Source organism: Mus caroli, unplaced genomic scaffold (assembly GCF_978045245.1).
Source record: "Mus caroli unplaced genomic scaffold, Mus_caroli_1 scaffold_6, whole genome shotgun sequence".
NCBI lineage: Eukaryota > Metazoa > Chordata > Mammalia > Rodentia > Muridae > Mus > Mus caroli.
Genome location: NW_028227261.1, coordinates 30,840,660 through 30,859,644, shown reverse-complemented (window position 1 = coordinate 30,859,644; position 18,985 = coordinate 30,840,660). Strand labels below are relative to the sequence as shown.

Sequence of the window (18,985 nt, the reverse complement as noted above, 5' to 3'; positions counted from 1 at the left end):
AACCTTCAGCAAAGCAAAGCAAAGCAAAGCAAAGCATGCCTGTGTTACTGCTCTTCAGAGACTTTGGTTTTCAGTTAAGTTAGCCAAAGATCAAAGACGGCAGCCAAAATTATTCTTTTTAAGTTGTAATTACCTATTCGAGCTATTCCTGATTGTACAATTTCTTTCAGCTTTTATGAACCATAGAGAATGGAATTTAATTTGTATATAGGGTTCTGCATGATCTGAAGGGATTTTAGGGAAGTTGAAAACGTTCTCCACTTCCAAAACAGCAGCCACAAAGACAGGCTGGGGTTTATCCCTAACATATATGTATACACAAACACACACACACGCACACACACACACACACACACACACACGAGAGAGAGAGAGAGAGAGAGAGAGAGAGAGAGAGAGAGAGAGAGATCTTATTACAGCATTGGAGGTGGGTGGGGAAGGGTTTTAGTTTCTACTTAGGAAGTCCGCGTTAGGCAGTAGACATCCTTTTCCTCAGCTGCCCTGGAGAGCTGGGTCTCCTTTAGCTGATGTGTTTTTCCTGTAGCTGTTTATTGTAAGCAGACCTGATGAGCCCCCAAGCAGAGGCTCCGCAGTGGCTGCAGTGTAAGTAGTGCTTAGTGGAGCTTCCTAGATGAGACTGATTCAGGAGAGGCCGCTGGGGTCAGAGGTAATAAGTTTCAAAAGCAGAGCTAGGAGCTGGAAGCTTTCTCTGGGTGTCCTTAGATGGAAGGATGCGTGGGTGTACAGGGCTCTGGATGTGTGCAGCCCTTGCCTGTGTGCTGGCCAGAAGTCTGCTGCAGGCTGCTGTGCTGAGACTCAGCGGGAAGGAGGCAGGATGTAGTTAGTGTCCTGGTGTTTTGTGGTGCTGTCCAAGGGCTAGAGGAGACTGCGATATGGAGAGAAGATGGCTTCATCTTGAGAGGTCCTTGGCCCCCTTGGCCTGCATCCTTCCCTGACTTCTCTTCAGGGTGGGCTGGGGGGCGGTTCAGGGCTATGGGTAAGAAGTGCAGTGCGCTGCTTTGCTAGCAAGAGCAAACCAACCACGGGGCCAGAAATGCTTTTCAGAAGCCTCATCCTTAGAGCCCCCTATTGATCCCAGAGCTGCTCAGAGCACTTACTGCTTATATAAGCTAGAATAATAAGGCTGGAATGCTCTAGAAGCTCGTATAAAAGACAAGCCTAGATGTGCTTGACAGCTGAGGAGTGGAATTTTCTGACCAGAAGTAGCCTGTGTTTTAGGACCAAGCGATACTTTCCAAACGGAATATTTTTAAACGTTTCCTGTCAGGGTTTGGGAAACAATTGTTCCTGTCTCAGTTGAGGCAATAATTGCTCTTCCTGCTGCCAGGGGAGCAGCAGACAGGTACGACTCCGCCCTCTGATTACTCTCTTGTCTAGGGGACCTGACGGGGTGCAGCTGGAGAATGCCAACAGCAGTGTCGCCACTGTGACCGGGCTGCAAGTCGGGACTTATGTATTCACCTTGACTGTCAAAGATGAGAGGAACCTACAGAGCCAGAGCTCCGTTAATGTCATTGTCAAAGAAGGTGCGTCTTGCTGTGGGCATGTGCAGCAGCCTAGTGGGTCTGACAGCCCAGGAATCCGCCGTGTCTTATGTGGTACAGGATTGATTAGAGGCAAATAGGAAAAGCAGTCACCGGGAAGGGCGCTGTGAACTTTCTCAGCAAGCTTTGAGAGTGGCTGCTGATTCTAAAGCCCCCTTCCCTCCCCACTTGGCCCCAGCCCCACGCTTCCTTCCTGCTCTTCCTTCTTACATGAAATGGAAAGTACTGACAGGTTATTTGCTTTGCATTTTGCTTTTGCCTCTATGCTAAGTCCTTGGGCTTCTGTGACTCTGATAGCTACAGTGTCACCTGCTGGCAGGAGCTGGGATGGCGGCTGCACTGCAGCCTCTGGTCAACATCTATCTGCCTTGTCCTCTTGGCTTCACAGGGACTGGGGAGGACTTGGGAGAGGCCATGGGCTGGTAGTAGAAAAGCCACCTCGTCAGCGGGTGACATCCAAACAGAACTGTGCTGACTAAGCTGAGGAACACCCTGGCAAGCCGACCTTTCATGCCATAGAGTCTGTGGGGCCGGAGCTTAGAGGGGTCACACTCTTCTTTTTCTTAGAGAAGACACGCCACGAGTAACGCTTGAAAGGAGAGGCTATGCTGTTAACTAGCAAAGCCTGAGCCTCTGGTCTTCATTTCTAGTCACTAAATTCCTTTAAAGTGGAGACCTGCTGTAGAGTCACAGGAGGGAAGCATGCTGTACCCTCTGTGTGGCTTTTTGCTCTGCGCTCTTGGATAAGCACTAACAGCTCCCTATTCAAGGTGCTCTCTGTGCTGAGCTCCTCAGCAGCTCTGCACTCGAAGCCTTGCTTTCCCAGAATGTCACATTATGTCGTTGATGTCTCCTTGGTTAGAAATAAACAAACCGCCAGTAGCCAAGATCGCTGGGAACGTGGTGGTGACCTTGCCCACGAACACGGCCGAGCTGGACGGCTCGAGGTCCTCAGATGACAAGGGGATAGTCAGCTACCTGTGGACTCGAGATGAGACGAGCCCAGCCGCAGGGGTGAGTGTGTCAGGATGCGATGGGGCAGGGGGGAGGGGAAGAGGGGGCTCCTACCCTCCAGGATCTTTTTTAACCATGCAGCCCCTGATATCAGACTGAGATTGTGCTCTGGAGTCAGGGAGGCCTTCCCGTGGGTCATTCTACAACTGCTGTGCTCAGGGGCTTGGCTCTTCTGACCCTAGGAGCTGTGGCAGGCAGTGCGGTGACTGTCCACCAGCAGAGCTGTGTGGCTCAAGCAATAGCTAACTCCAAGAAAGGGGTGTCATTCTGTCCCAGAGCACAGCCTTGTCGTCCCGCCCCCAGGAGGTGCTGAATCACTCTGACCACCACCCTGTCCTCTTCCTCTCCAACCTGGTGGAGGGGACCTACACGTTTCACCTGAAAGTGACAGATGCAAAGGGCGAGAGCGACACAGACCGGACGACAGTGGAAGTGAAGCCTGGTGAGCTCCGCCTGCGAGGCCTCCATCCCCAGAGAGGGCAGGCTTGCTCCGAGCCATACAGCAGTGTGTTAGGCAGGCAGAGCCTGGGCCCAGCACCTTCTCCTTTGTGCATGACCGACCAGGGTTCCATGGGAAGTTGAGCACAGCAGTAGCGTGAGTCATGATGTCTCATCAGCATGGAGATGCAGAAAACAGTTTATTTTTGTAAGCTGACCCTCAGGGTTTATCTGACAATCCAGGGAAGGTGAGGCGATGTCGGCACACTTCTCAGGGTTTCAGCAATCAATGTCCTCCTTAAAGAGAAGCTTGTTTCTGTGGGAGGGAAGGGTGGGTGGGCAGGACTGATGGGCCCTAGGTCAGTCTCAGGCATGGCCTCTGTCTTGGGAAGGGCCTTGGGAAGACAGTCAGCCCTTGCCTTGCCTCTAGGAAGGGCAGTGGCTGAGACACACTGGGTCTCATCTGTGTTCAAAATCAGGCTACAGATAGTGCACCCTGACTTCTCTTCCACTCAAGGTTTTCTGAGCAACTTATGGTTGCTTCAGATGTGGCCAGCAAGCGTAGCCATAGCCAGGTGCTAGAGGCTAACAATATGGCGCTGGGGCTGGAGAGATGGCTCAGCGGTTAAGAGCACTGACTGCTCTTTCAGAGGTCCTGAGTTCAATTCCCAGCACCCACGTGGCAGCTCACAACTAACTGTCTGTGGCTCCAGTACCTTCACACAGACATATATTTGCACAGCCAAAACACCAATAAAGTAAAATTAAAAATAAAACAAAACAAAACAATATGGTGCTCAGGCCATTCCTTGACTTCCTGGACTTTCCCTGTTAGGATGGCTGGGGCAGGGGTGGGGAGAAGGCGTGCACAGAGGGGTGTCTCTCATATTTATAAGCAAAGTACAGCATGTCCCTGAAAGTCAGGCCGGCTCAGAGGACACACCGACACATAGCTGGAGAGTTTAGCTGTGCCTGTCAGTGTCAGATAGGGCTGGTGACACAAAGACCACCGTGTCTTACCTCCCCTGAGGCTCCCTGGCCTGTGCCTCATCCTTGCACTTTGTGTGACAGTTCTCAGGGTAATGGGAAGCCTTGAGCCAGCTCCCGTGGCTCTGCTAGGAGTACACTTTCTTCCCACTTGAGGGACATCTAACTACTGCCACCATTTCCCCTTCTGTGCCAAAGCAAACACAGCGACAGGCAGGTCTGTTTTATCGCCCACTTCTGAAGCCATGACTGATCCTCCTGTTTTCCAGATCCCAGGAAAAGCAACCTGGTGGAAATCATCTTGGATGTGAACGTCAGTCAGCTGACCGAGAGGCTGAAGGGGATGCTCATCCGCCAGATTGGGGTCCTCCTGGGGGTGCTGGATTCCGACATCATTGTGCAAAAGATTCAGCCATACACGGAGCAGAGGTAGCTGGATAATGAATGTGGGGAGCATAGGAAGGCCTTGGGGTTCTCAAGCTTCCCAGGGGAGCAGCAGTGGGCCAGGCTGAGGAGGCGCTCCAACCAGAAGCTCCAACCAGGAGTTGCTCAGGTGTGCATCCTGCCAGTCAGGCCATGGTCCTGTAATAGATGCTCAGATAGGCTCGGGAAGAGGGGCAGAAGAGATCCCATGTGTAAGCTCTACTCTGGGATGGAGAGAAGTATGTTTATGATCTCACTGCAGAGCAGGGGCCACTGTGTGGCCATAAGGAAACAGCTAGGGCAGTTAGTTCTCCCAGGAGGGCTGGAGGAGGAGGTGTGCCCAGAAGTAAAGGATGCCTTGCCCAGCCTATGAGAACTAAGGGGTTGAGAAGGGAGCGTGTGGGTGGTGGGCCCAAGGTGGGGCTGTGCAGCCTTCCTAAGTGCACCCAGGATGTGCTCAGAGGTGCAGCCTGGGAGACTGGGAGACTTGCATACAAAGGAGTTCAAGTGAGTTTGTTTGAAAAGCAAGGACATCCCTGCTGAGATTTGCTCTCAGGATGGTGAGTGGTGTGGAGGCTAAGAGGGGTGGGGTTTCAGGGGAGCAGTTGGGAGCTTCTGGGTGTGTCCAGCAGCAACAAGATGAGAGCCCTCATTTAGCTCTTGGTGAGAAGGAATGAGAAGGAGCCTTGGGGGGCAGTGCTGTGCCCGAGGAGGCAGCAGTGCTGTGCCTGGGTCAGCACCTGTGAGATGAGGTGACTGGGGCTGGACAGTGATTTAGCCTGTGAACTAAGATTAGAGATGACAAGGAACTCACTTGACTATTGAATTCAGGGTGACTTTTTCCTCATGTAGCCCAGGGTGGCATTGAACCCTTGAACCTCCTGTCTCCAGGCCTTCTTTTTTTTAAAGATTTATTTATTATATATAATAATACATATATATTATATTTATATAATATATATTATACAGTGAAGACACTGTAGCTGTCTTCGGACACACCAGAAGAGGGCATCAGATCCCATTACAGATGGTTGTGAGCCACCATGTGGTGTGGGATTTGAACTCAGGACTGCTGGAAGAGCAGTCAGTGCTCTTAACTGCTGAGCTATCTCTCCAGCCCTTCTGAGAGACAGGGTTATTGGAGGAGGGAAGAAGTGGCCATGGAATTCAGGAGTTGGAGGGGCTGCCAGCAGTGCGGTGAAAACACAAAACCAGCCCAAGGAGTGTGCCGCATAGACTGCCAAAAAGACAGTGCTACCATCTGAGAGCACAGAATTGGAAGCTGGGGCTGGAGAGGTGGCTCAGAGCAAGCACTGATGCGGGAAGAAGGTGGAGGCTGGATATAGACGTATCCTTTTAGTTTGTTGTTTGGTTTTTGTTTTACTTTTTGAGACAGGGTTTCTCTGTATAGCCCTGGCTATACCGGAATTCACTCTGTAGACTATACTGGCCTCAAACTCACAGAGATCCTCCTGTCTCTGTAGGAGGTGAGGGCTGGCAGATGGGAGCAGCTCCAGGGAGGGACACTAACTTTGAGCAGCTTTGGAATCAGAGCTGAAGCTGGGGCATCCTGGGCAAGCAGTTACCCCAGCCTCACGTGACAGTCACCTGGGGGTTTAAGGAGCCAACTGTGGCCCAGGCCTCATCCGAAGAGACTGTGACTCAGGTAGGGTGGGGCTGGACCTCTCAGTGTGCAAGCTTTCTGTGAGTCTGCTGTGTCACTAGGACACTGTTTTAACTTCTCATACATATGCACGTGTCTGTGAGTGCAGCTGCCTGCAGGGGCTGAGGTATTAGATCCCCTTGAGCCCGAGTTACAGTCAGTAGTGAGCCACCTCCCTCATGGGTGCTGGGAGTCTAACTTCTCCGTAAGCGCCATGTGAGTTCGTAACCACCTTGCCAGACTTAGGACTCTTTTCTTGAAAAACTAAACAAAACAAAACAAAACAACCAAACCAAATCCTCACCACCACCACCAACAAAAAGAACGCTGTGTCCATGGCTAGGGAGCACCCTGGGAAGCAGCTGGTAGGCTGATCACGGTGTTGGGAGCTGACTAGGTAGGAGCACCCGGGCCATCAGTGCAGGGAGGGACACCTGGCATGGGTGGGGAGCTCCTCTTTTGAGGGACACGTGCACTGCAGAGAGAAGCAGGGTCGTCCTCACCTACCCCACTGGTAGGTGACCACCAGGGAAGTGTGGTGCCTGCCTATCACCTGTGGAAGCTCTAGTACTTAGTTTATAGCGTTGCTGTTGGGAGTTAAATATGACAATGTGGGCCCAAGAGGTGGCTCAGTAGATAAAGGAGATTGACGCTAAGCCTGATGACCTGGCTTCAATTCCTGGGATTCACATGGTGGAGAGAGAGAATCAGCTCCCATGAGTTGCCTCTTGAGCTCCACACACAGTCACATACAAATAAGTGTAGTAAAAATTTTAATAAGATGTCTGTGTGAATTTATAATACATAGTACTTGACCAGTGACGGTTTGTTTGTCTGCTTTTATTTCATTTTGAGACAGGGTCTCACTATGTAGCCCCCACTGACCTATAATGTGCTATGTAGACTCGACCTCAGAGAGGTCCACCCGCCTCACCCTCAAGGGCTAGGATTAAAGGTGTATATCACCTCCCTGGCTGTCTGATCGGTGGGTATTACCAGAAGTTTATTTTGAAACTTGATGGCTTGTGGCATCTCTGGAAGATTTGGGGTCTATGATCTTGGCACATTTTTGCTGATATGACTTAGTAGAGATTAGTATTGTGGGAGAGGGGGTAAAGATGGGAGGGCTACTGGTAAAGGCAGAAATAAAATCTTTACCCGTGGGTCACAGGAGGAAATGGTAATTAATGAACTCCCATCTTTTATTGTAAAGGCTGGGGTCTGGAGTTTGCAGGACCCATTGTTAGCTCTAAGTCAAGGACAAGACAGCTCAACTTTACGTCATGCGTGGAAGGTGCTGCTGTACTTTGGCATAGCTTGTCCTGGAAGCAGCTGGTTAGGGCCCCTGGGATACTTCGGACCCTCAGCTGCCCTGCATACTGATGAGTCAGTATCTTGGGTGTACCTAGAATCCATGTGGCCCAATGACTGGGAAGGTTTGCTTTATGGTACTAAGGGGCAGGCCCTCAGAGAGATTGAAATTAAGGCAGAGGGAACAGTCACAAGTTCAAGCAACAGGTAGAAAGCAAATGGATTCTGGGCTTGGAGTGAGTTCATTTCAAACCAGCAGCCCCACTGTGTAGGGGCTGCCCTTTTGCTGTCACGGAATTCAGTGTTTGGTTTACAGATAATCTTTCCAACATTGACATTCACAAAGCAATGACATGCTTTGCATGTGACCCAGTTACAAACCCAGGTGCCCGGCTGTTTTAGCTCGCAAAGGCTGATAGCAGGGATGGGGGCACAGCCAGACCCTATTCTCCCTGCTCCTGCTGACTGTTTGGACAGCAGCCTCCTGCAATCAGAGTATCTTTTAAAAAAGAGTAAGCTTTAGGGTCCTGTGTAACATATGGGGAATCTGGCTCTGCTCCTTGGGGCCCTCTCTGTGTTGTCCTCTGTAACATGAAGGTAGGACAGAACCCCTTTCTCACTGGCCTGCTGTGGCAGTGCATGTCACCAAAGGCTGAGTACTATGTCTGTCACAGACACAAGGTGAGTTGAAGATGTGGCTAGGGCTGCTACCATGGAGCGCTTAAGCACACTGACAGTGCTGTCTGTCTCTGTGTGGACCGTGTAAGCACACTGACGCTGTTGTCTGTCTCTGCAGCACCAAGATGTTGTTTTTTGTTCAGAACGACCCTCCCCACCAGCTCTTCAAAGGCCATGAGGTGGCAGCCATGCTCAAGAGCGAGCTGCGGAAGCAGAAGGCTGACTTCCTCATCTTCAGAGCCCTGGAAATCAGCACAGTCAGTAAGTTGTGGGCTGTGAGCATCACTGGTTCAGACAGCAAAGGAGACTCGTTGGAGCTGTTTGACCAGGGTCTTGTACCCGCCTGTCACATGAAGCCAACATGTGGGACCTCATTTTCATGAGCCCTTGAAGCTGGCTGTCCCCCTGCTCGCTAACTTTTACGACTTTTCTGCCACCTTCAGCATGTCAGCTGAACTGTTCTGACCATGGCCACTGTGACTCATTCACCAAGCGCTGTGTCTGTGACCCGTTTTGGATGGAGAATTTCATCAAGGTGCAGCTGAGGGATGGAGACAGCAACTGTGGTGAGTGAGGGAGTGAGTGGTGTTGTGCCAGCCTGGCTGCAGTGTGGCTGTGCTGCGGGGGCAGGAGCTGGAGGCAGCCTAGCGGCAGAAGAACGACGCTGTGCTTTCTGTTCATAGAGGACTCGTCCTTCCTCCACACTTACTGAGCATTAGCAGAGAGTTCTGCAGCGTTCAGAGCAGCTGCACACCCTAGCCTGGGGACTGTGTGCTGCCAGACAGACCTCTGTCTCTATGCAGTGCCTGCATGCTGGGCCTCATGGGAACCCACATTCCCCATCTTAAAGGTGCACATCTTTAATCCCAGCACCTGAAAGGCAGAAGCAGGCAGATTTCTGAGTTCAAGGCTGGCCTGGTCTACAGAGCAAGTTCCAGGAAAGCAGTGCTACATAGAGAGGCCATGTCTTGAGGGGAAAAAAAAAGATGTATCCTTGCATACTGCAAAGTGCTCAGAGTCCCTCTGGGAGACTGGCGTTCTAGAAGCTTACAGGCTTCCTCCCTAGGGCGGGGCAGCCTCTCATGCATCCCCACCTTTCCTTTGCAGAATGGAGCGTGCTCTACGTCATCATTGCTTCCTTTGTCATTGTTGTTGCCTTGGGGATCCTGTCATGGACTACAATCTGCTGCTGCAAGAGGCAAGAAGATGGGGTAGTGACGTGGGGTGGGGATGGGGGCAGGGGGAAGATGAATTCTTTGAAGTCCATCTGGCTTCATGTCACAGGATTTTTCCATGAGGTGTCTGGTGTCTTTCTTATAGGATTGCACTGGGCTCCCAGTCACTGTGGTGGGGTTGACCACCCCAAGGCCTGTGGCAGAAAATTCTCATTACCAATGCCAGAGGGCACAAGCCCTCATTTAAGGGATGTCACTGTAGAGATTTGCAAGGTGGGGACCCTGGTGGGGTGTGGTTGGGTGCACATCCTCTGAAATGCTATGGCCCATCCTCATACCTGGACACAAGAGGGTTTCACACACTTACAGCTGAGTTCATAAGGGGTTGTTCTAGTTTGTTTCTTTGTTTTTATTTGCAACAGCCTAACTAGCTGTATACTTTCTTCTATGTTATATTTATTGCGTGCTTTTCACTATTAAACATGATTTCAAAAGAAGGGCATCATAGTTCAGGGGTAAAACATTTGCCTGGCTCATACAAGAGGTGATAGTTACTGATCCAAAAGTATGGCTTTGTATGCCCCAATACTCAGAAAGCTTTATCCTTTATACCTCCAACATCCTTTTCCCAATCCATGGATAAGGAACCCAGGCTCAGTATATTCATACCATCTGTCTGAGAGCAGTTTGAGGAACCCAGGCTCAGTATATTCATACCATCTGTCTGAGAGCAGTTTGAAGCAGGGCTTGGATGGAACCTGACGTATGACCTCCTTTAACAGTTAGAAAAGTAGAATTAAAAAAAAAATCCCCAGTAGCCACAGCTAAGCCACCAGCAGCCCTGGGTTGCACGGCCTCTCTCCCTCCCCCTCCAGCCCAGTTTGTCTCTGAGGTCCTGCCTGCTCTGGCTGAGAGGTGAGGAGAGGCGGCTGTGCTGGGGTAGGCCCTCACGCCCTCACTCCCTCGCCTCACTCCCTCGCGTGCCTCACAAACCTTCCTGAGCAGAGATGGGTTTGTGGTTTTTTTAGGCAAAAAGGAAAACCCAAGAGGAAAAGCAGATACAAGATCCTGGATGCCACAGACCAGGAGAGCCTGGAGCTGAAACCAACGTCCCGAGCAGGTAGGACGGTGGGAGCTGGCACTGAGGCCGCAGAGCCCTGTCACCATGTTCCTTATAGCTCTATGCTCCTTTGCCTGCTCCGTTGCTTCTTTTTCAGTGGCCCTGTGATCAATGTCAGCAGCTTCCCTGTAGAGACCTGATCAGAACTCTCTCCTCTGGCCTTCCTTCCCCCACCCATCGCTCTCTGTCTCAGGGCAGCCACTTTCCTGCTGCCTGCAGGGTTAAAGCCATCCTACGGCTTTGTATTTAGGGAGGCTGTGGGGAAGACAGGCCCGAGACCCTTTGCCCTCAGAAGAGGACAAGCAGCCAGGCTCTGCACCTCCTCAGCTCCACTGTGAGCACTGGGCCTGAGGTGAGCCCAGGCTACACTCCTCCCCAGGAACAACCCTGTGTGCACCCAGCTTCTGCCAGGTCAGAGGGTGGCCCCAGCACTTTACCCTCTCCATGTTTCCTTCCTAACGCTTTCCCGCCCTTGTTGCCAGGCCTCTGTGAGCTGTTGTGGCTGTTTGCTTCCAGGGAGCATCCTTCTTGTTCATCTCCAATCTTTTCAGATCAGGTTCTGCTGCTTCATATCCAGAACGTTTTTCCTCATCCCTGTTTAGTCTCAGAGTCATGTTCACAGCTGTATAGAGTGATAAAGAGTGCACATAAAGGCCTGAGATGCTCAGCAGGAAAAGAAAGGCACTTGCCACCGAGTCTCACAATCTCGGTTCAGTTACCTTGGTTTTGTTTTGATCTTTTTTGTGCCCCCACCTCCCCGGAGCTAAGGACCTGAGGACCGAACCCAGGGCCTTGTGCTTGCTAGGCAAGCACTCTACCACTGAACTAAAGCCCCCACCCTGACAGCCAGAGTTCAAGCTTCAGAACTACATAGCGAAAGCATCTCTGTCTGTCTGTCTCTGTCTCTCTCTCTGTCTCTCTCTTTCTCTGTCTCTCTCTCTCTCTCTCTGTCTCTCTCTCTGTCTCTCTCTCTCTTTCTCTCTCTCTCTCTCTCTCTCACACACACACACACACACAGAGCAGGGAAGGAGGGGGGGCGTGAGAGTTTGAAAAATTAAAGGAGAAACAAGCCGTGCAGGCTGAACGCAGCTGGTAATTCCAGCATTGCAGACACAGGCAATGTGGTGCGGCCCCACTGCTGGGAGGGCATTGGGGACAGGGACAGAAGCTATTATGGCCAGGCAGTGATCAGAGGGAGTGAGCCAGGCTGCATGGGTAAGCAGGTCTTTGCTGAGGTTCCCTCTAAGAGCAGTGGGTACTTTAAGGGGTTTAGGGCCCAGCATCTGTCTGGGTGATCCTACATTGTGGTGCTGGGAAACAAAAGTTCAGTGAGCCTGGTGACAGCATAGAGCAGGCAGGAGGTTCAGTGGGCCTGGTGACAGCATAGAGCAGGCAGGAAGTTCAGTAGATCTGGTGACAACATGAAGCAGGCAGGAAGGGAGAAGCGTTCTCTAGTGGTCTAAGGACATGGTGACTGTGCAGAGGAGCAGACAAGGTCAAGGCTGATAAGTATCTAGCTGCTGACAGAATCAGGGCAGCTGTTACCAAGGCTGTTCAGGGAGAGAAGAATTAAATTGAACCCTGCAGAACGGTCAGTACTGAAAGATGAGACTCTACGATCCTCTCGGCATGATGGATCTCAGCCCTAAAGAGAGGACTGGGTGCTCAGGGTGGGCTGAAAAGGAGGAAAGGTCTTGCAGGGTGGCATCATCATAAAAGAATCACAACTCATGATGACTCCAGAGATGCTAGCAGCTGCCTCTAGAGCTGGTGGACTGCTGGTCCCTGTAGGGTCATGGTGAGGAGACATATGCCCTACAGATTTCAAAGTCTTGAAAATGTGAGTTACAAAGATAACCTGAGAAGCTGGACAGGGGCCAGGACTCCCGACCAGACAGCATACAGAGGCAGGGCCTGGGGGTGGGGGAGGCCTCTGAGGGGTGGGGAGCTGTGGAGATGCTGCTTCTGAGGCAGAGGAGGGAAGGGTAAGGCTACACTAGGCAGGGACAGAACCCAGGGTGAGTTTAACAGCAGCCGAGAGGCCGGCTCTCCTTCTGTTCTTCCTTTATAGAAGGTTGAACCAAATGAAATGACTGACTTTTTACCATCCACTAAAGTAGAGTTTCTCTGTAGCTTAAACCTAATCTGCCAGAAAATTGTCAACACAGCATGTGGAGTCCTTATAATCGAGCACACCTAAGATCAGCCCCTGTCCTCTGTGCTGCCTTCCAATTAGTGCCCAAATTAATAGTTTCTTGTCCTTGTGTGCAAACGGTATGTGTTCTAGGCTGCTCTCACCCACATTCCTTACAACAGTTCCTCTGCACACAGGCAGGTACTGTTTATTGACCAGTCACACTGCTCAGTCTGATCCTGTGCTGGACACTCATGGCATCTCTGCCAGGTGCAGATGGAGAGAATGATTGAGCCCCAGTAGGTGCATCTAGTTTTCACTGACAGTGTCCGCTCCTTTGGTAGTGGTTGAAGTACATGGAGGAGCTGTGGCAGTCAGGTGCAGGGTATGAGATGGGGCTGTGCATCCAGGGAGGGATCTCCTTAAAGGCCCTTGTCATGTGAGGAAGAGAGGAGGCTGCATGTGGGCACTAGGAAGAGAAAGCTCTTGAAGTCTTCAGGGGAGGGCTTTGGGGAGAGGGCCAGCATCTACAGGAAAAGTGGGCCTTTCCCTGGCATCCCACTGGCTACTGTTCCCACACACTTGACAGTCCCATGTTGCCAGTGCCCAGGCTCTGTAGCTCTGCTGCACTGGTGCCCAGGCTTGGATGAACTGTACCCCTGCGATGCACAGAACTGACTAAGCCATGGCCCACTGCATAGCCACACAGCACATGGATGAGGGCTGTAGCAGGGTCTGGATACTCAGTCTTGTATCTCAGCTGTCGGGCTGGCCATCAATCCTCATAAGATGCTGTTGGTGTTTAGGAGAGTGAGGAATGGCAAGGCTGTAGACTGCCTGACAGAAGCACAACTCCTCTGACATCGCACTGTTAACAGGTGGGGAGCTAGTTCCTGTAGTCAGGCAGTGCCAGCGTCCAGAGCACTGCTGGAATGAGCGCCTCATCAGCTCTCCCCACATCAACCATCTCTCTGTAGAATAGAGAGTTTATCCCCGGGGTCTCTGCAGTGAGGGAAAGGCTGGGAAGGTGAATGCCAAGGCCTTTAGTCTCAGACAGCTTTCTGGATATATATATTTTTTAAGATTTATTTTTGCTAGATGGTGGCACACACCTTTAATCCCAGCACTAGGGAGGCAGGGGCAGTTAGACCTCTGGGTTCCAGGACAGCTTGGTCTACAGAGTAAGTTCCAGGACAGCCAGGCTACACAGAGAAACCCTGTCTCAAAAAACAAAGATTCGTTTTTATCTATGTGTAATTGTGCACACGGCCATGGAGTCCAGAGATGTTGGCTCCTTGGGAATTGTACTTATGGGAGTCACAGATGCTGTGAATGCTGGAAATGAAAACTCAGGCCCTCTGAAAGGAGTAGCAACTGCTGCTTTTAACTGCTGAGCAATCTCTTCAGCCCTCGGTGCTCATCAGAACACGGATCGTGTGTTCTGATAAAATGGCTGTTTGGGATTGTCTCTGAATGAGAGTTCCACTCAGTCAGGCACTCCCACTGTTGCTTTTCTTTTCTTTTCTTTTTTTCTTTTTGGTTTTTCGAGACAGGATTTCTCTGTGTAGCCCTGGCTGTCCTGGAACTCACTTTGTAGACCAGGCTGGCCTCAAACTCAGAAATCCGCCTACCTCTGCCTCCCTAGTGCTGGGATTAAAGGTGTGTGCCGCCACCGCCGCCCAGCCCACTGTTGCTTTTTAATTTGTGTTTGTTTGTTTTTCAAGACAGGTCTCCGTATGTAGCTCTAGGCCTCAGGACATGAGTATTCTTTGAAAGGGAACAGAACACAGCTGGGTGACCCCAACCAAAGCTATGGGGCATAGCAGGAGAGTCCAGGGCTAACCTTCAGGCTTGGCTTCCTGTGGACTTGTTCTAGCCAGGCTAGGCCCTCCTTCCACCTGCTCTTCCAGCAGAGAGGGACCCCTGGCCTTTCCTGTCTCCTCTCCAGGAAGTGATGAGGATGGGCTGAGACTCGGGCCTGGCAAGGTGCTACCTAACACTGGGGTTGTCTTTCTGGCAGGCAGCAAACAGAAAGGCCCCACGCTGAGCAGCAGCCTGATGCATTCTGAATCGGAGCTGGACAGCGACGATGCCATCTTCACATGGCCAGACCGGGAGAAGGGCAAACTACTGTATGGTCAGAATGGATCTGTGCCAAATGGGCAAACACCTTTGAAGACCAGGAGCGCACGGGAGGAGATCTTGTAGCCCCTTGGTCTGTCTCAACAGTCTGGGCCTCAGTGCTAGGGGCCAGAGCACCTCTAGGCTTATTCCTGACCTTTTGGGTCTGAGGGCAGCTGCTCTCCCAGCATGTGCTGGCCACTCCATCCCAAAAGCCCCCATCAGAACTGCTGGTACTTGAATCCACAGATACTTTATAGGAGCCCTTGAATGAAGCTGTGAATGAAGAGGTTTTCTCTATAAACCTATGTGGTAGGCCCCCCTTCCTGCCCCCCAAATGTCCTCATCTCAGGGCCTCACTTTCTGCATACACCTCCCTGCCTGAGAGCAGACACAAACAGGCCCATAGCCTCTCCTCTGCTGTTAGAGCAATGCAGCTGGGCCCAGAACACACATGATGAGGTTCACTGCGTCTCCCCTGCACCTCGTACAGAACCAAGAGCCACCAGCCTCCTGGTGGCAGGGGCCTAGCCCTGGGCATATTCATTTGTTTGCTTCTCTGGGACAGTATGCCCTGCCTTCCCTGGGCCAAAAGAAATCCGTGCTGTCACTGATGCTGGCGATGATGCAGAGCTGTCACTGCCCTCAGCTCCTGCTGGCTTGTTTATCAGGGATATGGGAGCTGCGGGCATGACCTGCACAGCTGCATTCTCCCAGAAGAGACAGCCACAGATAGACTGGAACTCTCTGGCATGTGAGTGCATATGTGTGACTGCCCCACTGTGGAACCTTCCACATCCCTCCATCCATGTCTTTTCTGTGTCCTTTGCACGTGTGAGTGTTTGAGTGTATGTGCCCATTCCTCATAGGTCTCTTGGCTGCTCTCAAGGTAATTCTAACTTGGAGACTTTTAGCTCCTTGAAAGACTATTAATCCCTCCAGCCTGATCACCAGTTCCTCAGCTGTGGTGTGACAGCTGAGGAATTGGGTTTCCGGGAGAGTGACTTTTTAAAAAGGACTTAATTTCTACTACTGCACTATCTGTTGTGAGATAATTAAACATGCTATTTAATTGTGTGCCTGGCTATGAGGTTGTGCTAGTTCATGCTCTATGTGTGACCTGTGTTGCAGGGCCCACCACTGGTGTAGATCCCCAAGCCTGCAGCGTACTGGCTGGTGGTATAGGGCCCCAGTCTGCCATGGTAAGGTCCCAGGCTGGCCATCGATGCTCTTTGATTTTGACCTTTTATTATACAAAAATGACTTCTGTCTGCCTGGGACCTTACAGCATTTGTTCTGAGGGGCACAGAGTATCCTAAGGTTCAGAATATCTTTAAAAACTTGGGGTAACATTGTTTGTTCCTTTTTGGGTTCCCAGCATTTCAAGAACACCAACATGAATGTCATATCCCAGTCCTACAAGGGGCTGGAATGCACATCTGTGTGTCACAATAGGCAGTGACCCTAGCCAGTAGCAGCTTAAAACAATTATTAGCAGAGCCAAAGCATAGGAAGCCAGCAGGAATAGAAGAAACAGGTATAATGGTATATGCCCGTAACCCCAGCATTCAGAGGGCTGAGGTAGGGCTGCCATGAGTTTGAGGGCAAACTAGGGTACACAGAGAGACCTTGTTTCAAAACATATGACCTAGAAAAAAAAGGCTGGCTGAGCGTTAGGGACACTTGTTCTTGCAGAGGATAGGAGTTCAGCTCCCAGCAACCCACTGAGTAGCTTCCTATGACTCTAACTCCAAGGGGGATCTTTTGGTACACACACACACACACACACCCCTTTTAAAACAAACAAATGAATGGACAAATGGGCTGGAGAGATGGTTTAGAGTTTAAGAGCACTGACTGCTTTTCTAGAGGTCCTGAGTTCAAGTCACAGTAAACACATAAACACATGGTGGCTTACAACCATCTGTAAAGGGATCTGATGCCCTCTTCTGATTGGTGTTATCTGGAGACAGCTACAGTGTAGTCATATACATAAAATAATTCTTTGAGAAAAAAAAAAAACATGAAATGGGGTGGAAGAACAGTTATAAGAACTACAGGAGTGTGGGGAGCATGGATTCACCACCAGCCATGGCAGCTCAGCACCCGTGAGGATGAAACAGAATTGCTGAGTATGGATAAGGCTAGCTCAGACCATATAGTGAGTTCCCAGGCTGCCTTTAAAGTGAGGTTCCAGCATACATGCCTGATCCCCCACCCTCAACACCACCATTTATAATGGTAAATCTCTATAGGAGACACAACGATTGAAAATATAAGAATGTAAGATACAATTCTGTTTCCTATTAAGATATAAAATCACTACCAGTTCCTTTCTGCAAAGGAGGTACTACCAAAAAACAAAACCCCAAAAGAATAAAGGTATCCCCAAATATTTTGACAATTCCAGAGACCAACAGCAATGGTCTTCCAGCAGACCTCCAAGGTGGGGCCAACCCATCCAGTTACTATCACTAGTGGGGTGAACTGGAAGAAGCCACGGCCGCTGAGGACGGAAGCTGTAGGGGGTGGGGTGGGGTGTCTGCAATGTCTACAACTCCCCCTAGAGCTGCTGCTTCCCAAGAACCCATCTCACAATAGTTTCTGAAAGGCGGCAACAGCAACTGAGAGATGCCTTCCACCATGACCTCACCCTTAAGCTACTGACAAGTGCAGTGCACAGGGCCTGGCTTTTGTTTTTTTCCAAAAAGACCACAAGACAGCTGAGAGGATGGCAGCTCCCTCAAACGCCATAAATCTGACAGCAAATGAACACACCATCCATACCACCACCTTAAGGCAAAAGAGGCCGGAGAGATAAAAGGAACTGGCTGTTCTTCCAGAGGACTCTAGTTCAATTCCTAGCACCCACATGGCAGCTCACACCTGACTATAACTCCTGTTCCAGGAGATCAAACACCTTCACACCAATGCACATAAAAAATTAAAAAAAATATATTAAAAAAAAATCCCCTCACCAACAGTGGCTAGAACACAAAAAGCCCTATGCTTGATACAGGGGCATGGTGGCACAAACCCATTTAAGCAATGCGTTAAGGGTTGGAGAGATGGCTCAGCAGTTAAGAGCACTGAGTGTTCTTCCGAAGGTCCTGAGTTCAAATCCCAGCAACCACATGGTGTCTCACAACCATCTGTAATGAGATCTGGTGCCCTCTTCTGGGGTGTCTGAAGACAGCTACAGTGTACTTACATATAATAAATAAATAAATCTTAAAAAAAAAAAGCAATGGATTAAAAAGTTCAAAGGTCATCCTTAGCTACTTACATCATCAAGGCTAGCTCTGAAGGATGGGAGTGGGGATTCCTTTTGGAGAAATGGTCAAAAAGGACAACAGTGAAGGCAGTGTTAGTTTGTAGAAGGAAGCACCCATGTTTGAAAGTGACTTCTATTGAGCAGCACACAACGTGACGAATCAGAGAGCGATTTGATAGAGTAGGATATGCCCAAGAGAAGAGGGAGGAAAAAGAGGTTGAGAGTGCAGACAGGAAGAAAAAAAAAAAGACAGAGGAGGAGGAGGAGGAGACAGTTTTCCGGGACTGGTATTCAAAAGTTCAGAGACTGCTCCAGAGAAAGAACAAGCTAAATATAGGTAAAGACAGAGCCAGAGAACGAGGAGCTGGAAGATTAGAACAGATTGCCAGAGTTTGAGGCCAAGCAGAGCAATTCGGTTAGAATCCAAGAGAGAAACTACATTGAGTCAGTAAGCCTGGAAAGGAGTTTGGGCCAGAACAGCTGAGTTGATTCTGCCAGTGATCAGAAAGAAGAAAGGGTGAGCTTATTTAGCAGTAAGTCACAGGAACTGAAAAGATTTTAGGTCTAGATTAGACGGTACCAAGGCTTAGAAGCTTCCAGGACTAGGCCTATGTTAGCAGATAGAGGCAGTAAGCCTCTGAGACAACAGGAGAAGGAAGATGCTTTTACAGCTGTGATGGGTGGTGGTGGGGTATCTCTAACCACTACTGCTTAACCTGCAATCTTACTATGCTCATTAGGTAAGTACAGCATATAGCACCGTGGGAGGGAGGGGTTAGCTAGTTTCAGTTGGAAGTTTCTGCAGGTGAACAGTCTCAGGCTATAAACACCTACTAGGAAGAAGCTACAGTGGTCTTTGCTCACAATTGAAATTCCTGAGAAATGTTTTATCCTAGCTCTTAAGCCCGGCCATACAGGTTAATGGCTTTGCTACTGGTCTTGGAGTCCTTGACAGGCCACACACGTGGATTGTATTAACTTGGGACTCCTCTACTTCCCATACCACCACTCCACACACTTTTTTTTATTAGATATTTTCATTTACATTCAAATGCTATCCCCAAAGCCCCTATACCCTCCCC

The 18,985-nt window shown here is 50.2% G+C and overlaps 1 protein-coding gene across 3 annotated transcripts in view; it reads left to right on the top strand.

The window, feature by feature from the left end:
* Kiaa0319l (KIAA0319 like) overlaps positions 1-15,706 on the top strand; it is a 101,614-nt gene extending 85,908 nt beyond the window's left edge. For all 3 annotated transcript variants that reach the window (XM_021159597.3, XM_021159598.3, XM_021159595.2), the window contains exons 13-21: positions 1,399-1,547; positions 2,428-2,579; positions 2,883-3,021; positions 4,274-4,433; positions 8,198-8,340; positions 8,523-8,645; positions 9,187-9,277; positions 10,283-10,374; positions 14,529-15,706. In XM_021159597.3, the coding sequence (XP_021015256.1) occupies positions 1,399-1,547; positions 2,428-2,579; positions 2,883-3,021; positions 4,274-4,433; positions 8,198-8,340; positions 8,523-8,645; positions 9,187-9,277; positions 10,283-10,374; positions 14,529-14,716 (1,237 nt within the window). In that variant the 3' untranslated portion in view covers positions 14,717-15,706. The remainder of the gene's footprint in view (positions 1-1,398; positions 1,548-2,427; positions 2,580-2,882; positions 3,022-4,273; positions 4,434-8,197; positions 8,341-8,522; positions 8,646-9,186; positions 9,278-10,282; positions 10,375-14,528) is intronic.
* Positions 15,707-18,985: the final 3,279 nt, after the last annotated feature.